Below are 25093 nucleotides of genomic sequence, written 5' to 3'. Positions count from 1 at the left end.
CTGTCATTCACGAACACCGCCAGACCACCGCCTTTCTTCTTTCCGCTCTGCGCCGCGCTCCGGTCCGCCCGCACCAGCGTGAATCCGTTAACTGAGACCACGGAGTTTGTCATTTCCTGGTGGAGCCACGTCTCGGTGAAACACAGCAGGCTGCTCTCCCGGTACACCCGCTGCAGACGCATGAGCGCTGTTGTGTTAGGCCGTCCAGCTTGTTAGAGAGAGCGCGGACGTTTCCCATAGTAATGGATGGTAAATATGGCTTGTACCACGACGCTGAAGTTGGCTTCCGATTCACAGCTTCCGATTCGCAAGGGCACTAAAGGAACATTCCGCTGTATTTTTTGCACTAAGATCACCTAAAACCGGGTCCTGTTAAAAAACCGCTGGACCTGGACTGCTCAAACCTGGATTAAATTATAATTTAGATAGTAAAGAACACATAAAACACAGTTTCGGATTTGTGAAACCTTCCTCTGATTTGTGAAAATGTGAAATAGGTTCATTTTATCGCATTTTACGCACTGAGTCCACCTTAGACCAGGTCCTGTTCAAAAACCGCTGTACCTGGACTGCTCAAACCTGGATTAAATTATAATTTAGATAGTAAAGAACACAATAAACACAGTTTCTGGTTTGTGAAAACTTCTGATTTGTGAAAATGTGAAATAGGTTGATTTTTATCGCATTTTACGCACTGAGTCCACCTTAGACCAGGTCCTGTTCAAAAACTGCTGTGTGAAATAATATATTTTTATCGCATTTTATGCACTTTAAGGACAATAGGGACAAGGGAAGGACAACTTACAGCAAAACACCAAAACAGGAACTTTAACGTAAATAAGAAAACAAACCAAGAAATATTGAACAAAAAAACTAAACTTATGTCAGAGATACATGCTAACCGTGACCATAACTATGTATCCAATCTGACATCTGTTTCTCAGTTTATTTTGTATTTTGAGATTTTGATGTCGCCTCATCTAGCCTTCTTGGATTCCTAAAGTCCATCGTAAAAGTGCCAGCTTTTGTCTGGGCCAAGTATGTGGAATGCAACAAAGTGATTTTGCGCACCCAGGTTAGGGCCACCGGCTCGTACCTGTGTGAACACATACAATAGTAAAATCCAGTATAAAAAATAAAAATGTTAAGGAATAAAAAAATACAATTCCACCCAAATTTCATGAACAGGACCTGGTCAGAGGTGGACTCAGTGCGTAAAATGCGATAAAATGAACCTATTTCACGAATCAGAGGAAGGTTTTACAAATCCGAAACTGTGTTTAATGTGTTCTTTACTATCTAATGCATAATTGCATCCAGGTTTGAGCAGTTCAGGTCCAGCGGTTTTTGCACAAGACCTGGTCTAAGGTGGACTCAGTGCGTAAAATGCGATAAAAATCAACCTATTTCACATTTTCACAAATCAGAGGAAGTTTTCACAAACCAGAAACTGTGTTTATTGTGTTCTTTGCTATCTAAATTATAATTTAATCCAGGTTTGAGCAGTCCAGGTACAGCGGTTTTTGCACAGGACCTGGTCTAAGGTGGACTCGGTGCGTAAAATGCAATAAAAATCAACCTATTTCACATTTTCACAAATCAGAGGAAAGTTTCACAAATCCGAAACTGTGTTTATTGTGTTCTTTACTATCTAAATTATAATTTAATCCAGGTTTGAGCAGTCCAGGTACAGCGGTTTTTGCACAGGACCTGGTCTAAGGTGCACTCAGTGCGTAAAATGCAATAAAAATCAACCTATTTCACATTTTCACAAATCAGAGGAAGTTTTCACAAACCAGAAACTGTGTTTATTGTGTTCTTTACTATCTAAATTATAATTTAATCCAGGTTTGAGCAGTCCAGGTACAGCGGTTTTTGCACAGGACCTGGTCTAAGGTGGACTCAGTGCGTAAAATGCAATAAAAATCAACCTATTTCACATTTTCACAAATCAGAGGAAGGTTTCACAAATCCGAAACTGTGTTTAATGTGTTCTTTACTATCTAAATTATAATTTAATCCAGGTTTGAGCAATCCAGGTCCAGCTGTTTTTGCACAGGACCTGTCTGAAGTGGACTCAGGTTTTTTTTATCGCCTTTTTCTCACTATTTCACATTTTCACAAATCAGAGGAAGGTTTCACAAATCAGAAACTGTGTTTAATGTGTTTTGTAGTATCTAATGCATAATTTAATCCAGGTTTGAGCAGTCCAGGTCCAGCGGTTTTTGAACAGGACCCGGTTTTAGGTGATCTTAGTGCAAAAAATACAGCGGAATGTTCTTTTAGTGCCCTTGCGAATCGGAAGCTGTGAATCGGAAGCCAACTTCAGCGTCGTGCTTGTACCTCCGTCTTCTCTCCCGGCGTTTAACTCCAGCTCTGCAGCCTCGTCGTTTCCTCCGTATTTCAGCTGGAACATCTGGCTTTCCCGCGAGGAGAATCTCAGCTCGGTTAAGAGCTAACAACTGATCTCGAGTGTAAACAATGGAGCTGCATCCTAACGGATCCCCCGAGCTTGAGTTGAGAAAAAATAAAAAAAACAAAAAGCAAAAGTAATAATGTTCCCGTCCTTTGTCGCAGAACTTCGTAATAGTTGTTGAAAAATACAAAAAACACAAATAAGGTGGAAGAAAATATTAAAAAACGCAAAGTAAGGAACACAAAAAGGTAGAGCTGCCCAGATAAGCTGCCACACACGCGGCGCCATGGTAACCAATCAATTAATTAATTAATTAATTAATAAGCCAAATGTAAATATTTAACAGTTGCATTACAAAGAAATGTCTTGATGGTCACAAACACAAAGTGTATTTTTCCAACCATTAAGTGGGATTTTTTCAGGATCTGGTTTACACTTTATTTTTATTTTTTTTATTTTTTATTTTTTTTTGGATCTGGTCTACACGGCCAATGAGTTATATCGCTAAAGAGACACGCCCGCTTGGGAAGCCTGACCAACAGTGGTGGAGCGCAACGCCTTCTTGGTGAGGTCGTCTGTGCCCACATGACAATGATGTCTATAGCTTTTGGTGGCATCTAAGTAGCTTTTATATCATTTATATATATTTATATATCTTCATATTTATACATATATAGAAATATATGTATATAATTTGTGTATATATACATCATTTGTTGCTGTTAAATAAGAGAAACAGTCAGCCTTAAAAGCTCAAACTTTAATGAAAAATGCATATCTGCAGGACTTCTTACAAATTAAAAAAATGATTACAAAGAATTTTTAAAAATAATTTAACATTTAGAAGTTTTAGACCTCTTTGACATGTAATTTGAATTATTTAAAAAAGCCCAATTGTAAGTCAATAATAATATATAAATAAGTCAATAATAATAGTAAATAATAGCAATATATAAATGAGTCAATAATAATAATGTATAACAATATATAAATAAGTCAATAATGATAATAAATATTAGCAATATATAAGTTAATAATAACAATAATAATAATGAATCAATAATAATAAAAAATCAATAGTAAAATCAATAAGTAAAATTAAAGTCCAAAAGTCACCAACAGATTTACTCTTAAAAAAACAAAAACAATAGATTTACCCTACTAATTCATGTGAGTGATCAATTTGGTGTAACACAGACAGTGTAACACAACAGTCTGGCCAGTCTTATCAAAATGTGTTTCCACAAAATTTTTTGAACATAAACAGACTGCATTGGTTGTTGGTAACCACAATGATCCATCTGGGTTAGCTCTTTTTGGCCCACTTTTTTCTTAAGTCTGAATCCATTGGAAACCTGCAAGAAAAGTTCAGTCACTGAGTCAGAAATGTATAAATAAATAAATTATATTACTATAATAGCCTAGTCCTAGTATACTGTATATAGGTTTAACACAATAAAGTTTGCATTTTTGTCGACAGAAAATTATACATGCATCACGCAGCATGTTGAGAATTGCCTGCAGCATCATGCATGTCCACATGTGTACTATTAATAAAGCCCCTGCAGGATTAAAAGAAAAAAAATTATAGTACTTGCCTGTGAAATTTTATGCCTTCCTCCTTCATGAACTCATTTCTCCGATTTTGGCAGTTGAAACCCGCAAAATGAGCTGGCATTTTGCAAAAAATGTGTTTACATGCATGCACTGCAGCAATAACTTGACCTCACCAAGATGGCGGTGCTCTCCTCCCATTAGGAATCACGTGATGTTTCCTCTTGCTAACTCATTGTACATGGCTCTGTTAGCATAAAAGGTTGTATTCTGCTCTAAACGCACAGATTCCATAACATGCCTAGAAAATTAAGAGGGTTTTTCAGCTTCGATTACTGTGACACATTCCACAAAAACATACGATTTTTGTTCTGTGTTTTCAAAGACCACTGTAGATCTTCATAAAATATCATGATCTTAAATCCCTGGCTATAGATTAATTTCATTGATTTCTGAAGAATTAAAAGAAAAACACGACCATAAATGTAACTTTAAAAAAAAATCACCTTGTTGTAATGTCTAACACTGTGCTTTAAATAAGTACAGTGCAAGACATTTCAGAATAAAGTACATTTAAATATTTTTATGTACATTTACACTATTTAAAACTGTTATGTGTTTTAGATTTTTTAAATATGGTTTAATTTACTTTGCATGCGGTTGGTCTAACTCCTATTTTGGTCATATGCACAAATCCCTTTAGCAAAAAATGTAAAGTTCTGATTTTCCTTGCTAAAGAAGAGATATTTAATGTCACGTTACAGTTCTAGCCATCAATTTAATTTTTCAAATGCTTATATCTTCCAATTCTAATCTGAATGTGTATAAACTGAATGAGATTTCAAGCACTTTACTTCAAGTTATGATGAATATTTTTAGAGATACAGAATTGTTTTTTTCTTTTTCAGACAAAACAGAGACTTATTTTTCAATGGTACCTCGTTAAAATCCATCACAAAGGCAGGTAAAGTGAGCTCCTTGAAGCTGTTCCCGCTTGTGGAAAACAAGCTTACCTTCCAGTATGGGGGCTCCAACCTGAGGTGGACTATAACAGTCAGCCCACGTGAGGAGTCTTGGTCTCTTGAGTCTTCCCCTCTCACAGTCAATCCCTTAATAACACGGTAAATGTCCACCCTAAGGCACAAAGACCGTCAAAATCACAGGCCGACAAAAACCTTCAGAACATCCAACAAATGCCACAAAGGTAATAGAAAGTCTATGATGGTGTTTGTTCTGAAAGTTTTGACTCCGTTGTGCTCTGAATCTTTGTCAAGGATTTCCTGGCACTGCTGAATCCCGCAGAAGTGTTTGTGTGTGAAAATGGAACCACATTCTTTCACCAGGATGAAAACTTCTTTCTTGCAATTGGTAAGAATCACCCAACAGTCAAAAAAGGCAACAAAATGTTAAGTAATAAACTGTCATAAAAATGTCCAGAAACCCACTATGACACAAAAATGGCAAATGAGAGATGTTGGACTCTAAAACATGTATTTACACCAGACTTCTTTAATCTGCAGTGAACACAGACTTTAACTTTTACAGTGGCATGTGTGAGATGATGGCTGCACACAAATGGAGAAAGGGGATTTGCAGCTTGATGGAAAAACAATCATGGAGAAATAATTGTTCTCGTTGTTTATTTTAGGAGCAGCTGTTTATACATGGTCTTGTGGCTGTTTGAAACATAGCCATATAGTGGTGACACTAAATGTCAAGGAGACATTTAAGCTCAACTTCCGATAGTTCAAGGTGGCTACTTGAGTCCAGAAAGGCTGATGCTCAGTGCTAGGTGGATCGGTGCCGTTTCACATTCACTTCTGTTAACGATTATCTTTAGACCGTAACAAATAAGAGGGGAGACGAAACTGGTTTTAGCACTCAAGGTACTTTTCGTATGTTTTTAAAGAATAGTTAACAACCAAAATGACAGAAAGCCTGAAGGTGTGCTGTTGCATTGACATGTATGTTTGTAAATGGAGCAAAACTAACAGAAGCCAAACAGATGAACTTATGCAGAGGAGCAGAGAAGACGCAGAGCTTCAGTGATGGATCTGGACGTGGTAGAAAGACCCAGAAGAGGAGTCTCAATGAAGCACCTCTACGACAGATCTTTTATCCCTGTCCTCCGATTGTCTTAGGCCTGCACCTGTGCAGGAGGGGGGAATGCAAAGGGCAAGGGCCGTAACAACATCCAAGCGATCTGAAACGATCACAACCAGAATCCTTTTGAAAGCAGACCACACAAACATTTCAGATGGGTCTAGATCACATTGACTGTATTCACATCTGCACGATAAATTCTGTTTGGAAATCGAGAAACAGAATTAGTGACGGTGGGGAACCAGGATGCAGTCCAACTCTAACTGGAAACATGTCTGAAGTTTCAGTCCAAGCTTTCTTCTACATTTAAAAGGGTGAAACGGTCCAGCAATGGTCCATTGATCTTCTCCTATGGTTAGATCCCAGGGGACATGGCTGAATGCCTTTTCCATATGTTGGGAAGATACAAAAACCCCTCTAGAATTTGATTTTGGTGAGACATGGAGCTGGTTCAAACATCCCAGCCTGGGCAGAACCCACACTGTTCTCCAGAAGCTAAGCTTTGACTGGAGGTCATTCTCTTTCACTTGTCCAACTTAGAATTTATCAAAATGTATAGATATTTATCCTCTCTGAGGTGTAAATTAAAGTGTATGCAAGTGTATGAGCTGATACTCAACTTCTATCTAATTTCTATTCTGAAATGTCTGCTCCCTATAGGACACACATTGCGCTTCCCTCTGAAGTTGGAGGGGAGAAGTCCAACCATGTTTTTGGTGTCCTGGATGGAGATGGACCCAAGCGTCCTCAACATTTACAGCTTGACTGTGTACCACAGGGAACTGGGTTCTTATAACGTCTTTACAGAAGAAACCACCGAGCGGAACCACCACCGCTTCTCTGCTTTGGATCCCTGCAGCCACTACCTAGTCTGTGTGGAGACGGCAGACAGCCATTCCTTCACCTGCCTCTCTGCCATCACTGGTAAAGCAAACATAAGTCGCAAGCATTCAAGTGGTTTACAGTTGACAGTAAAATGCCTCCATTCAGAGAAATTGAGAAGTTATCTTGGGTTTATCCTAAGAACAAAGGGAGTCTTCAGATATGTAGACATTCAGAGTAAATCTGATGAGTGGATTGAAGCAGCTTTATGGTTTTCTACCAACAGAGGGCTAATGTACTGAAAGTTGCTGTGAGAATCCTGATGATGTAAAGGTCAGAAGGACCATCACTGAGAAGAGCTGGAATGACAGTCTGTTGGAGGATTTCGGTTTATGTGAGAGAGCTATTGGCCAGGAACCAGGTGTGTTTTTCAGCTGGAGTTCATCATGGATGGTCTCTGAGCCCCTCCTTGTTTGGTGCTCATGAACACTGACGTATAAAGCATAAATCTTTCTTTTCTGATGCAGTGAGAGTGAATAGAAGATGTTGTATCCATGTATCCATGTTCCATCCCTTGAAAAGGGATGGAACCTTTGTAAACGACAGGAACCACAATGGGAAGAATTTTAGTTTTTGGCATTCTATCACTGCTATTAAAGAAAGATTCACCATCCCAATTGTTTTTTAATTATTCTTATTCATTGCTGATTCTGTCAGGTTCTGACCATTGGCTGTCTAAAAGAACTGGGTGTTACCCCTCCCCCTGACGTTCCAAACAGGAAGTACTCGCTGGTTCCAAGAAGCCAAAATCCCATAGACTCCAGAAATAAACAGCTATTTTGAATTCTATTGGTCAGAAAAACCATTCTGACAATGATACCTTTTTTAACATGTTCTGGATAATCCTCATTATTTATTATATTTTTCTTTATTGCAAATTAGTTATAAACTGACCAAACCGATGCCTCAATAAAAGCAGGTCTCACGTCAGACGTTTGAAACATTTCATTGACAGATTTTATGTAGTCGTTTTTTTTTTTTTTTTTTTTTTTAAAGTGGTAGGGGTGTGGGCTTCCAACAAGCTCATTCCTGATTGGTCAGAGTGGTTACCATTGAAATAATGACTCGGACCAATCACTGTTTACTGACGTCTGACTTTAACATGATGGTGTCTGCATCGTGAAAAAAAAGCATTTGAATTGACTATCTGGTTGGAGCCGGGCGTAATGCATGGATGACGTCACACTCTCTTGGCCCACTTCTCAGGTACAGTCGATGGTTCTGATTGACCAAATGCACCTGATTCAGATCCTTCATGTTAGTTGAGAGGGAGCAACAGAAGCTACAGCAACAAACAGTAACTTGTCCCAATTCAGTCCAGATTATTACATCATTTATTTTTGGACTATATAAATGACCCACAGATTAGAGGTTTTCACCTCTTGGTGAGCATTAATTGTGGATGACTGCAGAAATGACAGGAACTATAACCAACATTTAAACATAAAAGTAGTTTTTTTTGTAACTGCTTAGAACTAGGAGAGACTTTTCAGAATTTGGGTAAGTCTCAGCATTTCCTTGAAGTCTTCTGTTTCTAAGCTCTGAACTCTGATGGAAACTGACTGTTAAAGTTCTGGTCAAAAGCAAATGTGCGTTTTTATAATACTAATAATACATTTTATTTCAAGTGCCTTTCTTGAGACTAAATGACACTGAACTTGGCAGTAAAAAATAAATATATATAGATAGCTGAACTTGAAAATTTTGAACCAGTCTGGAGGACATTTGGATCAAAGTCTGAGGGATTGCTTTGATCACATTGTTGTACTGTTTTCTAGGCTGGGGGGCAAAATAAAGCTTTTATAACATACAAGATCAAACAAACTTGATTCCCAATGGGACTAAAAAAAAACTTGGCAACCAAACCCAACAAGTGGCCATTGAATTTTTTTTTAACAAATAATGCATATTTATCTTTTCGTAGTTTAGTCTTAAATCTTTTTTTTTTCTAATTTTGACTGGGCTACACTCTCCCCTTCTAAAAGGTTTAGATGTCCTCATCTAACGTCAATGTCTTTCATTAGAATTAAAGTATTTCTTAGGTTTGGGAAGATTGTCATGAGAATTAGCGTTCAACTGAATAATCATGCCATGATGTACTATGGTTACAGGTTCCTCAGTTTGTTTTCCAGGTTTGTCATAACTCAATCGAATGACTGGCTTCACTTCTCGAGTTGATTTCCTGTGTTTTGAACTTTTAACATTTGTTTCCTTGTCTGTTTCTTCTTCATTTGTTTCTTTTTCAATGTTTGAATGTTCACTTTCATTTTGATAATTTTCATTTGTTTCTTGTTCTGGTTTACTCTCAGAGGAGGACTTGTCACAGTTAGCTTTGTCGGGCACTGATCCTAGGGATCTTTGGACTAATCTATGAACTTGGTCCTACTCACACGCATACTCTGAGTCTGGAGAAGAGTTGCTGATCCCAGAGCTGGAGTAACTTTCACTTTGATAATATTTTTGTCGCTGTCTTGTGATTGGAAGGTTGACGCGTTTAGTTGCTTGTGTAATTTCAGGTATCCTGACAAGGTAACCAATAGGAAGGAGATGATCTCTATGCAATTTTTTGGAGGGCTTTTAAGATGAGGAGTTTGAATTGAATTGAATTCTGAATTGAATTGGGACCCAGTGCGATTGCTGGAAGATGATGCGGGCAGAGGGGGAGAGTGGCTAGCTGAATTTTGGACCGGTTGTTCTTTGAGGGTTTTGTTTGGGAGACTGGAAAGGAGTAAATTACAGTAGGCGAGAAGTGGAACCGGACAGTCTGAGAGGGGGTCGGAGGCCACTAATAATGTGCAGATGGAAGGAGACAGATTGAGTAGCGTTATTAATGTGAAAATTAAAAAAAAGATGGTAAGCTGTCGAGGATGACGGATGATTCTTTAAGGACCACTTCATGAAACTACCCAGCGATTTGTGTGCATTTACTTTAGACTTGTTTAAATAAAGTTTCAATCTTAGAATTCAAGGGGGGGGGGGGCGTGTCTTTATGTCGATGATGGTCTAATACTTGAAACAGAAACCAACAGTCTGCTCAAATGAAGGATGTCTGTGAGGAAAATCTGATTTACCTTTTTAAGTGTGAATATAATTGATCACCATTGTCCTTTTTTTCTTGCAGACCCTGATGTCCCAAAAGATTTTGAAGTGACGACGTGGAACAGTAGCTGTATATCTTTGTCCTGGGACTGTCCTGTCAACATGAAGTACTCACTCTTCCTCCTCACAGTCTTCTACCTGAACGGCACAGACCACATCTGGGACGAGGTCAGCCTGTGGCTCAGGGACGACACGTTTGAGTTCACCCTGTCGGACCTGCAGCCCTGCAGCCGCGTCAAGTTCGGCCTGCAAACTGTCTGCCAGGCAGGACTGGAAACCGGCTACAGCAAGATAGTTCTGAACGAAGGAAATTCTGGTTAGTCCCAAACCCTGCAATATAGTTCTGGGGTTATGCATTCCAAAAATTTTACATTTATGCTGCAGCTGAGCAGCATTGACTGAAGGTAAAAATGCTAAAAGTCATAATGAAATGTTCTACAACTGAATACACTTGTATTTGATGAGAAGCTGTTTTGGTTTCAATTAATATTAATATTTGCCAACAAAGCATTTATCCAAATTATTGAGGAAATTGTTTTTTTTCTGTCAGCAGATTAAATAATAGCGGAGTAGTGATTAATCAGTTTAATCGATCAATATTCCTACAATCCAACCAGTTCGATCGGATTCAAGTTGTTAATGAAATTGACCTAAACCTTTATAAAATTGTTTAAAAATAGGATAAATTGATCATTGATTGGAAAATACCATATGGATTGAGACACGACAGGTTTATGTATGGGAGCAGACACGTCCGCCGTGATCAGTGTTGCCAGATTGCGCGGTTTTGGTTCTAAATTTGCGGGTAAAAATGGCTTTGGGCGGGTAGGCATAATTTGGACGGTTTAAGGATTCCTAGGCTGTTTTTTTTTTTTTTTCTCATGAAAACATAGCAGCAGACTAAGTTAGGCTTTGTGGCTGTTGGAGTTCTATGTACTGGAGCTCCGTGAACGCACCAGGCAGAGACGCTTAACCGGGCTCTGTCATATAACCTGTTGTTGGGGTTTTGCTGCCCCGCCTCTTAGAAATTGTGTTCTTTTCTTCTTTGCTAAAGAATGGTCCTCATATCTTCAAAATAATAACCACCCAGGTATTTCCTCGTGCCTTTTATGGGAAGCCGGAAAAGCAGTCATGAGAGGAAAAATAATCGCCTTCTCATCCCACAACAAAAGAAAAGAAAACTCTAAACTAGTGGATTTAGAGCAAAAAATCAGACTGTTAGAGGAAACCTACAGCAACTCTCCGGATGAACAAACTCTACAACAAATAAGGAAAGTAAGAATCGAATTAAATGAAATAACTAATCAAAGAACACAGTTTTTATTACAGAGATTACGCTTGGAGTGGTTTGATCACAGTAATAAATCTGGGAAATATTTGGCAAATCAACTCAAAATAAAGAGAAGACAACTATTTCATCAGTCATAGACTTAACAGGAAATGCAACACATGATCCAGCTGCAATAAATTCAGTTTTTAAAAACTTTTACCAATCTCTCTACTCATCCCAAATTAATCCTTCTGACAATGACATCAACAGTTTTCTCAATAGCATAGATTTGCCTAGACCAACAGAGGAACAAATCACAGCCCTGGAGTCCCCTTTTACTAAAGAAGAGCTACATAAAGCATTAACCAACATGCCTAGTAAAAAAGCCCCAGGACCAGACGGCTTCCCAGCAGAATTTTATAAAGAGTTTTGGCAAATCTTAGCTCCCATTTTTCTCAGAATGACAATAGAAATTAAGGACAACAATTATCTACCTCCAAATATGAATTCTGCTAATATAATCTTACTTCTGAAACCTGGGAAAGATCCCACATCACCATCCAGCTATCAACCCATATCGCTGATTAATGCAGATCTTAAAATAATCTGCAAAGCTTTGGCGGGAAGGCTGGAGAAGGTAGTTCCCTCTCTAATACATCCTGACCAAACAGGTTTTATAAAGGGTAGACATTCATCTACCAACAGATGAACCGCAGATTAATCAACCTCATAGATTATACAACCATCAACAACCGAGAAGCAACCATTTTGTCACTGGACGCAGAAAAGGCATTTGATCGGGTCAACTGGAAATTTTTAATAGCCACCCTGAACAAATTTGGCTTTGGAAAATCATTTATTAACTGGATTAAAATACTATATGCCTCTCCTAATGCTCGTATCAGAACAAATGATCAAACATCTCCAAGCTTTAATTTACAAAGAGGAACCAGACAAGGCTGTCCACTATCTCCGTCTTTATTTGCACTATTTATTGAACCTCTAGCTGCTGCTATTAGCAAAGTCGAGACATTGAAGGCATTCAAACCAAAAATTTAGAACACAAAATAAGTCTTTATGCAGATGATGTTTTACTATTTACTCCAAATTCACAATCTTCCATCTGCCAAATCATCTCCCTAATTAATAGATTTTCCTCAGTTTCAGAACACTCCATAAACTGGTCTAAAAGCACAATTCTACCAATTAATTGCAATTATCTAAATCCGTCATCTATTAAAATACAAACAGGCAACATAAAGTACTTAGGTATAAATATCTCCTCTAGGCTTTCTGATCTACTCAAGCTAAACCACACCCAACTACTTAAAACAACCGAGGCTGATCTCACTAGATGGAAAACTCTACCCATTTCTCTAATCGGGAGAGTTGCAACCATAAAAATGATGATTCTCCCAAAAATTAACTACCTATTTTCAATGATTCCTTCCAAACCTCCAACTACTTGGTTCAAATCATTAGACTCATTCATTTCCCAATACCTCTGGGAAGGTAAACCCCCACGGATTAGTTTAAAAACTATTAAAAAACCTAAAGATAGAGGAGGACTAGGCCTTCCAGACTTCCAGGACTACTACTCCGCGAACAGATTGTGTTATGTACAAAAATGGCTGAATCCTGGTGTGCTAGATGAATCCTGGCTAGACATTGAACAAAATCTCTGTGATAACCTAGATATTTCTAATTTACCTTTCTTCAGTTCTAAAATTAAACAACACAAATGCTTCAGAAGTTTAAACATCAGCTCATCCTTAACTGCCTGGTGGGATTTTCTTAAAAAAAACAACCTCACATTATTTCCATGTAAACTTACCCCCATTTGGAATTACCCTGACATTTTGATTAACAAAAACATGATTCATTTTGCTTCATGGAAGAACAAAGGAATCCAGCAGTTCCAGCATATAATTCAGAATAGAAAATTTATGTCCCTCTCAACGTTATCCTCAACCTATGGAATTAATATAAACAAATTTCTAGAATATCAGCAGCTTAAATCCGCTATAAGCACTAAATACTGCCTGACCCAAATAGACCTAGACCCTCCCCTTACAGTAACACATTTCATGGACCTTAAAAATCCCAAACTCACCTCCAAAATTTATAAGATGCTATCAGACATAGATGAAACCATTTACTTACCCATGACAAAATGAGAGTCTGAGCTATCATTGAATTTTAGTGATCAATTTTGGCTACAGATCTGTTTGAATGCCTTTAATATGACCAAAAGCCCTAATCTGCAACTTATTCAATACAAGATTCTTCACAGAACTCACTACACCGGACAGAGGTTATTTAAAATGGGTCTCAATCAGTCTGCTATATGCACACAGTGCATAGGTAACAACATAGACGACTATTTGCATGCCCTGTGGGTCTGTCCACCTGTCCAATCATTTTGGCGTAAGGTTTGTGAGGATTTATCAATCTGGTTTAAATCATAAGATTCCTGCTTGCCCCAAATTCTGCTTATTAGGTGACCTGAATAACATCAACATGGAATCTAACAAGGCTTATATGGTTCTGACCGCTGTATGTATCGCAAAAAAACTATCCTCCTAAACTGGAAATCTAAAAATAATCTTAGCATCAACCACTACAGAAACCTCATGTCAGAGCATATTAGTTTAGAGATAATGTCCTCCACAAAAACCTGTCGGCTTCAGACTCTCCCTGGCTCCAGCTGGTTATTCACATCACCTAGTAGGGGTGGGATGGTGATAGGTTGAGCCGGGTCCTGGCTGGTTGGGTGGGCCGGGGTGGGTTTGGGGGGATGGGCTCTGCCGGGCCTGTCGTTCTCCCGGCTCGGGGCTCTGGTTGCCTGGGTGGGGTGGTGGTGGGGGCGCACACTCTGCCGGCAACTTGGCAGGGGTTCCTGGGCGGGTGCCTTCTGGGCGCAGGGTAGGCAGTGCGGCTGACCGGGAACGGCGGCCGGGTGCCGTGCTGGGTGGCTGGTCGCCGTGGCGGGGGCTGGGGAGGGGGGGGGGGGGGGGCTTGGGGCTCTGGGGCCTGGGGTCGTCTGCCCATGGCCGGTGTTTCGCCCGTGGCCAGTAGTTGGCGCGTGGCCTGGCCCCCCGGGGGTCGACGCCGCAGTAACAGCAGGGGTTAATGGGTTTCAGTTGGGTGGGTTTATTTCATTATTATTATTATTATTATTTTATTTATTATTTTATTATTATTATTATTTTTTTGGGGGGGGGCTGGGGGGGCAGTGTGCTAGTCCTTAGGGGGGCCAGGGTATGAATGGTGGGGCTGGACCCCCTGCCCCTCCGTTCTGGCACCGGGACCCTTCTTTGCTGGCTGTCTCTCGGCGCCACGAGGCTTTGGCCTCCAACTGCGGCTGGCTTGCCGTTTCTGGATGCCCGGCCGCTCTGGGAGGGGGGGCGCCGACCGCGGCCGGCTGGGGGGCCGGTCGCTCGGGGGAGCCTTCTCCCCCGGTTGTGCCCATCCGCCGGCTCCGACCCGCTCTCACCCAAACAAATATTGCACACAGGCACATAGGGCCCCGGGATCTGGATGGGAGGGGTATGCTGGCGGGGCTCACTGGGGATGCCCCTCTCTGGGTTCTCGTTGGCACCCGCTCTCCTCCCCGCTTTTTACTTGCATATTAGACACTCTGATTCATCTAAGGCCTTGTGGAGAGGGTCTGGTGGAGGGGGGCACGGTGAAACATCCGTGCTCACCTTTCGCTGGCCCCCCCCACAATTTTAACTTCCTCTGTAGACACACACACTGCATGCTGGCAGCACACACACAGCAAATACACACCACTCACAGAGGGACTCCGGAGTGGGGGGCTTTGCGGCTTGGCAGCGGTGGAGCCCCCCACACTGGTGACCTCCTATTTTACCTGCAGCACACACACAGCACTCCCACACCTCCATACATGGGTGGGGTCGGGGGGGGGGGCAGCCGGTCTTCACCCGCCTGGTCCTCTCAGCGCGGCCGGGCTTATGGGTATCCTGTCGGCTGCGGGAAGGGTCGGGCATACGGCGCTGGGGGTCGGCCGGCTGGGGGGTTACTGCGTGGCGGCGGGGGTAGGGAGGGTAACCAGATGATTGTGAGTATGTGTGTGTGAGTGCATGGGTAGGACGGACCTGGGGGCTGGCTCGCTGGGACCCTCTGGGGCTTTCCCTCCCAATCACAGAGGGGAGGGCACTGAGAGGGTTGGGGAGGGGGGCTCAGATATTATGGCGGGGGGGGGGGGGTTGTAATGCGTAGGGTTTTAGGGTTATGGGGGGTGGCTGTGGGTGCGTGGCGATCCCTGGGTTGCTAAGGTCGCGTGCCTGGGCTGGCTTGCGGAGACGGGGCGCCGGTCGGGTGGTGGCCGGCTCATGGGTTCCGGGGGCCCTGGCTTCGTCCCTGGCCTTTGTCTCGGTGTCCGGCGCCCGGTGGCCCCCATGGCTGCCGCCTGGTACGGCTAAGCGCTCCTGTCTTGTGGCCTGGGGGCCGGACACTGGGTTCGCTTGTGCCTCTGGGCATTGGGGGGGGCCCTGTAGGGGGGCCCTCTCTGTGCCTGGCTGGTGGGGCGGGCGGTCCCCTCCTCCTCCCCTCCCGGGCTGCCTGGGTCCGGATGCTGGGGGGGCTTCTGGCCTGGGGGGCTCTCCTCCCCTCTCCTGGTCTGGCTGGTCTGGCTGGGTAGGATCTGGCTCCCTTTATGAACACACGGTTCACGTCGGCAGCATGCATGTATCTCCACCCCCACGTGCACACTGCCACACTGCTCCCTGTCTGCTTCATCCCTCCTCCTTACCTACAGTGTATTGATGGACAGATTTTTTTCGCTCATCTTAGTGTCAGATTTTCACCTTTTTATGTAACATTCGTCTTTCCAGCAGATCTGGTATAATTGTTACAGCTTAAAATAACTTATTCAAATCAGTGCTTGTATCCCCCACCTTTTCACCTTTTTTCCTTTTTTCCTTTTACTCTCTTCCACCCTCCCCTCACATTCTTCCCCTTTCCCTCCCCACACACACTAAATGTAACAAATAAATAAAAAAATATGACAAAAAGGGGTTTATACAAGTCTACACTCTAGTTTCTTGAAGCTATATAACCTCTTTTTGTGATAGTAAAACCTGTCCAACACAAAAAGCCTTCAGCTCTAATCTGTTTGCTCAGCTGTTGGACAGAACAAGTTAAAAGAAAAAAAAAAAAAAAAAGAAAAAAAAAAAGAAATTGTGTTCTTTAAAGCTTGACACTGCGACCGCGTGTGGGAGGAGCTACCAGCTAAAGTTTTTAGCCTGATAGCTACATGGAGCGGTGTCTGTCTGTGTCCGTCTTACAACGCATGGAAGACACGGAGAATGTTGAGAGATCAGGTTTATTTATTTTAGAGAGTTCTTCTACATGATAATCCTGTTTGCATATTTGAGTTCATAAGTTCATCCCAGAAGAGTCTCTGCTTCAATTCCCGCAGTGAAAGCTGCGTCCAGAGATTGAAGCCAAAGCCCCTCCCACCCCTCTCTACCTGCTTTTCTCTGTTCATCTGTTCACATCCTATGTAGCAACGAGTTTTTTCCCGCGCCCCTCCAGTGTATTCTACACAGCGCAAAATACGGTCATCATCGCAGCAGGTTGACACAATAGTCGAGGCGCCCTACCGCAAATTTCATTAATTTTATGCGGAAACTGCAAGGGAAAAATGAAAACACGCGGAGGGGGCAGACATGCCCCTCCCTGAGTTCATCCTGCCAGCTTGGACATTTTGAAGTAAAGGTACCACAACATTCTCAGAACATAGTAGTTATTTGACAAAACCACAGACAGACGCAGCATATGGATGAAAAAGGCTTATGCGCCGCACGCACCCCTGGTCTAGGATGTACCCGACCTCGCCCCACAGAAGCCGGGACTGCCCCCAGAAACCATAAAAGGGATATAGCGGGTTCAGAAAATGAATAGAAGGCCGGTACGCTGAAGAAATATTCAATACAGTACTCATTTTATTATCAGTCTGAACTATCCTTTATTTTGAAAAATCTTTTACTTTGGAAAAATCCCGGGTTCGGGTGCTAAATCAGTCCAATGGGGGGAAAAAAAGAACCAAAAGCTGTGTATTCTTGTTTCTCCTGATCGTATGTGTGTGTATAAATGTGTGTGTCCTTCCACCCGACCCACCCGTTGGGCGGTTTTTTGCTGGGTCTGGCAGTTTTCAGATGGCTTTTGGGCTGGAAAACTGACACTATCTGGCAACACTGGCCGTGATACAGACTTGTGTACTGTCTGCATCATAGCAGACAACACACACGTGATGCAGCAAAACACAAATCAGTCCATCATTCCAGTCCAATGTGTGGAAACACTTTGAATTTAGCAGAGACATGTGACCATACGGTGTGCTAGAATGTTCTAATAATATTTGGATTTGGATTATTTGTGTGTGGAATTCATGCTCCTCACATGACGAGCGCAAGGCCTTCACTCTCAATAATTTGACCTGCTGCCAGACGAGGTAAAAGGTTTAACGGGACGTGTCAATGTGATCCTTTTATTAGACCAAATGTTTGGTCTAACAAGTGTTGCTTCTTGAAATCAAATGTGTGGCGACTTTTACAGCCACTCTCTTCTATAAGACTGCAGAGAGGTAGACATGTTTGTCTCCTTAGGTCATTCCAACATCGATGCCCTGCTTCAGACATCGTTTGGTCCTGACAACTACACTCTAAGCTGGGAGGTGGGAAACATCTCCTTCATCTCAATGTTCAGAGTTTACCACCAGGGGGAGCTGCAAGGCACCACACTCCTCACCAGCTACACCGTGGGGGGACTTCTGCCATGCTACAAGTACCAAGCCAAGGTGGAGGCGTTGTGTGGAGAGAACGTACTCATGAACGCCAAAACAGTTGAAGCGCACACAGGTGAGGCGCAGCTGCGCACGGGCGGCGCGCTAGGTCTGATCATGATTCAGACTGAAACACATTCATGTCTGAACTGGATTATCCGATCTAGTTGATCTTTTTTTACTTGTTTGATACAAAAATAAATGTATTTAGCAAAATCACTAAATTCTTTTTATTTAGTCAATAAAAAACTATTTTATAAAGTAATTTAAATTTTTCAATACATTTTGAATAAAATGTTAAATAAGTAACTAGGCTTATTGTCTTCCTGGTGAAAAAATAAATGACTGTTGAAAAATAGCTTCCCCGGTTTACATTTTGCATTGCAAGAGATCAGATTTCTTTTTTTTTTAAACATTTCCCTTCGCAGGTGTCACATCTGCCGTTAAAGTCCCAGACTTTTTTTTGATCTGTAAATGCTTACCTACCACAGAGTTTTAGGGCCAGTTTACAATTTTTTTTGGTTTTTTTTACGACTTTTAAGTTGTAAATTTACAAGAAAAAAAGTCATAACTGTTAAATTATGAGATTTTGGGTAGTAAATTTACGAGAAAAAAGTAATTAACAAGTAAAAAACACCAAAGTGTTCCGTTTATTGTAGCCTAGCTTGAAGATGTAATATGTGGAGCCTTTTGTGAAGTTTTGTTTCCGGATAGGTTTCAAAAACAAAGAGATTCAGAAACTTTTGGCGACTCAAAATCAGATTGTCAGCGGAGCTGGCTTTCCGGGGTTCGGTGTCAGTAAAGCGGAGTTTCATATGTAAAATAAGGAGCTCAGAGACATGTTTAGGTGTAGAGGACTGCTGCAGCCTTTATTTTCCTTTTCATTCACACACCCTGAAGCTCATTTGCATCATTACGTCATGAACCTGTCATCCGAACACCAATGCGGAAGTAAACAGTGTTACATACACCCCCTCCTCCAGATGAAACGTCCCGTTTCAACATTAATCAACAAATAGGAATGAAAATGGTCTCTTCTATCATTAGAACTTTGAAAATACCAAAACGTGCTCCTCCTCAGACAGAAACATCACACAAACGTAGAGATCTTGTCTTTAGTGGAGGAATGAAAGGATTGAAGTCAACATCGGGCTTCATCCGGCTGCAGAGATCCTGCAAACCACCGATCAATAAATAAAACATTAATAAATCGTAAATCAAACAAATGAGCTTCCAAACATTTGAAGTGTTGTCAATAAAAATCCAGTTTACCTGTTCAACTAAATTTAGTCGGTCTGCTTTGCTGCTGCGTGGCGGTCACTAGCTGCTCTGTATGCTCAACTTTAACAGTAAAATGACGATTTTTTTATTTTTATTTATTTATTTATTTTCTTTCCCTTGTAAATTTCCGGCGTAGAATTTTGTAATTTTACTTTTTTTCTTTTGTGCCCCTAAAACTCTGTCGTACTTACCTATATAACAGTGGTGTTTTTTGTTGTTGTTTTTTTTTGTGTGTGTATGCCTGTCTGCCTGCCTCAGGATCCCGTGGCGTGTCTGGTCTCAGGTATCGCTCTAATGACTCCACGGTTGTGTGGACACCCAGCACCTTGCAGCAGACTGCTGTGGCCTACATTTACAAACTGTCACTGGAGAATGGGCCAGTCATCCAGAGCAGCCGCCTGTTCGATACCAAGTTGCCGCTCCCACAGCTGGAGGAGGGCAAGTCCTACGTCCTGGACGTGTGGGAGGAGTGCGGCGGACGGTGGGAGTCTGAACATTCTCACTTATGTTTTAAAGGATCAAATTCCTCATTTGAAATCCATGTCAGAGCTGCAGAGTTTACTGAAGATCCAGGTCAGTCAGTCAGAGGTATCGGCACTTTCCAGGTCTGAACGTTTTGGACCACTGTTGCTTTGTTGACCTTGCAGAACTAGCACTGGATTATGACAGAATGGGTCTGGTTATGGTCGTGCCATGGACACTGCCCAAAGACCTGGAGGAGGAACTCAGAATTAAGCTGGCTCAGATCTTTACCAAGAAGGTGGGAGAAGGTTCGGATTTGGTTTGCTTTAGTCAAACTGCATTTAGATGTATTAAAGCAGGGGTGGCGTACACGCGGCTCTCGAGCCACATGCGGCTCTCGGCCCATGAGCAGTTTCATCCTATTGTGGCGAGGTTAGCCCCGCCTTCAGCCCCTAAGACTCATGACAAATGGGGATTTGTGGGTATGAAGATCCTTCCCATGAGTCAGGGGGCTGTTAGCAGAATTCACAGCCATGCTGTTTGGCTGTTTCTGGGCGTATTAACGTATACAAGCATCGATGTTGGAAAGGGGCAATTCTAACTACCCATGACTTGCTTGTTCCTCATTGAGATTGTGAGGAGTTGGTTGTTGGATTTGTCACTGGTGTGTCGCGACAAAAACTTTGACATATTGAGCCTCATTTCATAGGTAATTCACTTTTATACAACACTCAAATCCATCAGAGAGTATTAAAAATAAGTAATAAAAAGACTGCTGGGCAGTGTGAGTGTTTTGATGCTGCTCCCCGACACATAAGTAACCGCCAATCATTTGCACGGTTTACGCCCAATGCTGGAAAAAATTACTAGACATTTGATGTGCGTGCAGACTTTTACCCTCATATTCAAAATGGCGAAATTCAGAGTACAAAGAGAAACGCATAACGTTTCTGGAGGAATGGGAAGATGCTTACTTTTTTACTGGACAGAATGGCAAGTCACTATGTTTATTATTATGAGCTTTTGGAAGCAGTAAAATTGTTCATGGCAGAAAAGAACGAAACGTATCCCGGGGAAAATTAAAAACTCTTCCAGATCTGACAAAAATTGTCTCTTTATTTAACAAGTTGAAGCTTTTCAAAGTGCACAGACACCTGACTGAGCATGCCACTGTGAATAGTGTGGCGACCGGGGGGTAGCCCCGTCTTCACCCCCAGTGGGGAATCTTAGGTGTGAAACCATTATTGAGGTGGCTATGAGCAGAAGTGAGGTCCATGATATTTGGGTACTGGCGGTTGAGTTAAAGTAAATGCACTGTTAATCTGGTAGGATGCAGTACAATACTTATTTCCTTAGTACTGTGGTGAACAAGCTGAGTCTTAACAATTTACATATACATCATCAATTAATTGGTTTTCATGACAAAGATCCATCATAAAACTATAAATTACAAAATTATTCTTATAATATATAAATTATATAATATATAAGTCTTTTTTTTAAAGAAGCTTAAAATTAAATTATTGCTTCACTTAACTGAAATAAAACTTGAAATAAACACACGTACAATACTTGCTGTTGTGTTGTAGGGAGAGGAGTGTTTTATGGAAAATAATACATCTTTAATTACGTGTTTGTGTGTGTACGTCTTGGCAGGTCAGTGTGTGGTGTGGTTCTTTGACTCTCACAGCGAAAATATTCAGCTCTTGGTGTCAAACTTGTTCGTCACCCCTGTATTGAAGCATTAGACTGAGTCATTTACAATGTTTACAAATTCATTTTTACCTAGCGCTACATGTGTGTGTAAATTGTGGTGAGTTTGTGATGAGGTACTCAAAGGTACAGGAATCATAATGGTATTGTAAAAGCAATACCCCAGATAATTATTTGCATGCACTGTGGTTCTGCACATCGGTCTCATGGTTATGGGTGACGATGTGAATAGATCTGTCAATCTGGTCTGACAGCCCTTTAACAGCTTCTCCATCTTTCTTTGTATTTGGTAATCGGTGGGAGTTCTACACTATCTTACCCTTGGGGGTGTAACTCCCCCTGCACACACACAATTTGACTTTGTGTTCCCTATTTTCATTTGCCCATTTTACACAAAAAATGCATTAATTTTCCATACTCTTATTACAGCGGTGTCAAACTCAGTTGCACAGGGGGCCTAAATCCAAAACATGTTTTAGGTCGCAGGCAGAACAAGATAAACATTTATTGAACACACTGAAGCTAAACTTTTAAACCTATTTAAAACTTAACATTTTGAAAATAAATATTAATAAAAACAGGAATATTAATCCAGAATAAATCAAGTTAAAGCCTAAATAATGTAGATTTTGCTTACCATAAGAATATTTGGTCATTATTATACAAATATGAACATGATGCAGAATGAAACAGTCTGGAAATATTGCTAATAAGAAATAACGAATCAAATCATTCCATTTTCTTTGCTCTTGTCATTTGTTTTGGAGCTGGACTCCTGGCATCATTTTTAGAAATAAGTTCATTTCTGCTTGGTGTGTGATGTCCTGTGTGTCTTTGTGAAACATATCAGAGGGATTGGATTTTTTTTAAAACACCTGTTATTGTAAATATCATTTTAAGGATCTTATAAAATATTAAAAACTAAATCATATAACTTATCACTCATCACATATTTGGCATTTTCCTAATTTTGTGCAACACCAACAGTAAAAATCCTCCAAAAAACCTCAATACATTTATAAACAAATGATCTATTGTTTATTTATCTTAAAAAGCTGTTTCACTGCCTGCATTATCTGCTGTTTTTATGTCAAATAGGTTACTAATACCAATTGAACGAAAAAAAATCATTTTAGATAGAAAAATGTCTACAATAGTTGATAAAGAATGACAATATTGGCCTGCGCTCCACCCCTCCCTTTTTTTTTTTTTTTTACAAAGATTTGCAGCACCTTCTCAAAGCGTGCAGCTGCGGGGGCGCCAGTTCGCAGGTTTCAGGCCGTTACAAACCAATAGTGGCGCTGCCCCCCCAGTACTGAGCCACCGCCCCCTTTAAATTTGAGCCCCAACCAATTGCAAGTATGAATTGTGGCTAAAACCGCTACTGTTAGTGATATGAGCGGAGTAAGTATAGAGGAAAGATCGAAATCCGGCATCTTTACAGCCTTTTGCTTAGCTAAAAAAAATAATCTTAGATAATTGGAAAAGTAAATACGGCATCGGTTGTAATTAATACCAGAATCTACTTTTGGATAATGTTAGCTTGGAGTTGACATCAACAGCAAATCAAAACATTATAAAGGAACTTAAGTCCCTCTGGTCCCCCATAATTAACACAGTCACTCAGTAGCGGTGGGTGGCCTGTGCGCTTCTCTCCGGGGATTTTCCAGGGAAGAGGGCTAGGGGCTCCATCACTTGGGTCAGGATCACTGCCTGAAGCGAATTGGGCTTTATTCGCTTTAGACACGTAGGATCATTGGTGGAAGCAACCGCCAATTTTAATTGCACCCTTCTTAGTAAATACACTACTGACTCAACATCAGCATACACAAATACAGTCACGTAGGTTACCGTGGTGGACACTTTTGGGCAATCAGATCCCGCTGTTGAAAAAAGGACTCTGTCTGCCCTAAGCAGCAGTTTTTGCACTAAATCTCCCATGATGCATTGGGTTAAATTAACAGCATCTCAGCATACTACGAGTCTTTCCTGTTAAACGTCTTGAAACCACAACGAACACACATCAGTTTTTAAATCTTCTTGATTAATTCAGAGGTAAACAGTTTAGTTCTCCATCAAGGTTTGTGTTTTTTTTAAAACAGCCAAACATCCCAGTGTTTGGTCCAAGTCATCTTTCTAACTGAAACACTTTTCTAATGAGGTCTGGATTATTTTATACATTAAATTTGAGAAATAATAACATTTAAGAAACAGGATTAGGCTGAAGTGGCCAACAGACACAATTAAACCAAATCTAAAAAGAAATAAAACATTTGAATTTTTTATTCAAATACTTCATCTTTGATTAAAGCAAGAGAAAAACTGATAAAACTTCATGTTCGCTTTTTGTGTAGTCACAGTAAACTTCCGGAAAAATTTCCGGTTCCGGGTTACAGCACAGGACGCGTGTGTGTGGCTCTCTGCGGCTATACAACTATCTTCTATCTTCAAACGACTTAAAAAGTTGATTTTCTCCAAAAAAGAGAGCTGACCATGGCCCATAAGAAAAGCCAGGAATAGGAAGACCTTAAAAAGACTCTTGATGATATTCAAGCCACGCTTTATCCCTTTCTGGAACAAGTGAATGCTAAGCTAACGCCGCTTACAGTATTGATTGAATTTTAATTATCTTACTTCACTTCTTTAAAAAGAATTTTTTTGATAAGCTGATTCATGAATTTTTCCTAATGAAACATAATTTTGTACATATTAACTTCTGATACTTGATCAAATTTTTCTATGAAAATTCCTGAAAGTGTTTTATCTATTTTACTGATGTAGTATTATTTTTTTTAATCACATCAATGACTTTTATAAGTAACATAATCTGCATATAATACATTTTGTTCGTATAGCGCTTTAAATGGCACATATATTTTGGATACTTCATTGCCATGTTGATTTCTAAAAGTTATTTTTTACAAAATAATTTAAGTAATTCATCTTTGTCATGTGCTTCAAATTGATTAAAAAATCTTTCCTAATGTAACATAATTTTGCACGTTTTAAACTTTTGATACTTTTTGCTATGAAAATCTCTGAAACAGTGTTGTGTATTTTACTGATATAGTACTATATTTTAATCATATGAATGACTTTTATAAGTAACATAATCTGCATATATTCTAGATAACTGATCAGCATTTGCAATGTTGATTTCTGAAATAGTTATTTTTACATAATAATTTAAGTAATTCATCTTTGTCATGTGCTTTATAGATACTTTACGATTCTTAATTCTGTATGAAAAGTTATGAACCGGATATTGATAAATCATATTATAAAATGGTCATAGTATAACGGGGTGGGATTATATAAATTCGCATCCTTCCACTCCCTTTCAAGCAATATTTATTAATATGCCTAATTATCCTAAGTTTGATTAGTTACTGTATGAATGTATAACTGATGATTGTATTGCTTTTGTGCATCATTTCTGTTTGATTGCTTGAAATAAACCATTTAAAAAAAAAAAACATAAATGTAATGTTAGTTTTTTTGT

At 40.5% G+C, this 25093-nt stretch overlaps 1 protein-coding gene across 4 annotated transcripts in view; it reads left to right on the top strand.

Moving 5' to 3' along the window:
• LOC101168761 (uncharacterized) overlaps positions 1–25093 on the top strand; it is a 37767-nt gene that overhangs the window by 6205 nt on the left and 6469 nt on the right. For all 4 annotated transcript variants that reach the window (XM_011492581.4, XM_011492580.4, XM_078941903.1 and 1 more), the window contains 8 exons: positions 4879–5033; positions 5110–5174; positions 5245–5338; positions 6734–6997; positions 10077–10370; positions 17960–18211; positions 19675–19989; positions 20064–20176. In XM_011492581.4, the coding sequence (XP_011490883.1) occupies positions 4879–5033; positions 5110–5174; positions 5245–5338; positions 6734–6997; positions 10077–10370; positions 17960–18211; positions 19675–19989; positions 20064–20176 (1552 nt within the window). The remainder of the gene's footprint in view (positions 1–4878; positions 5034–5109; positions 5175–5244; positions 5339–6733; positions 6998–10076; positions 10371–17959; positions 18212–19674; positions 19990–20063; positions 20177–25093) is intronic.

Source organism: Oryzias latipes, chromosome 23, assembly GCF_053564925.1.
Source record: "Oryzias latipes strain Hd-rR chromosome 23, Olatipes_Hd-rR_3.1".
In the NCBI taxonomy this organism is placed as follows: domain Eukaryota; kingdom Metazoa; phylum Chordata; class Actinopteri; order Beloniformes; family Adrianichthyidae; genus Oryzias; species Oryzias latipes.
Note: the sequence above shows the minus strand (reverse complement) of the source record. Positions and strands in the feature narration are given on the sequence as shown.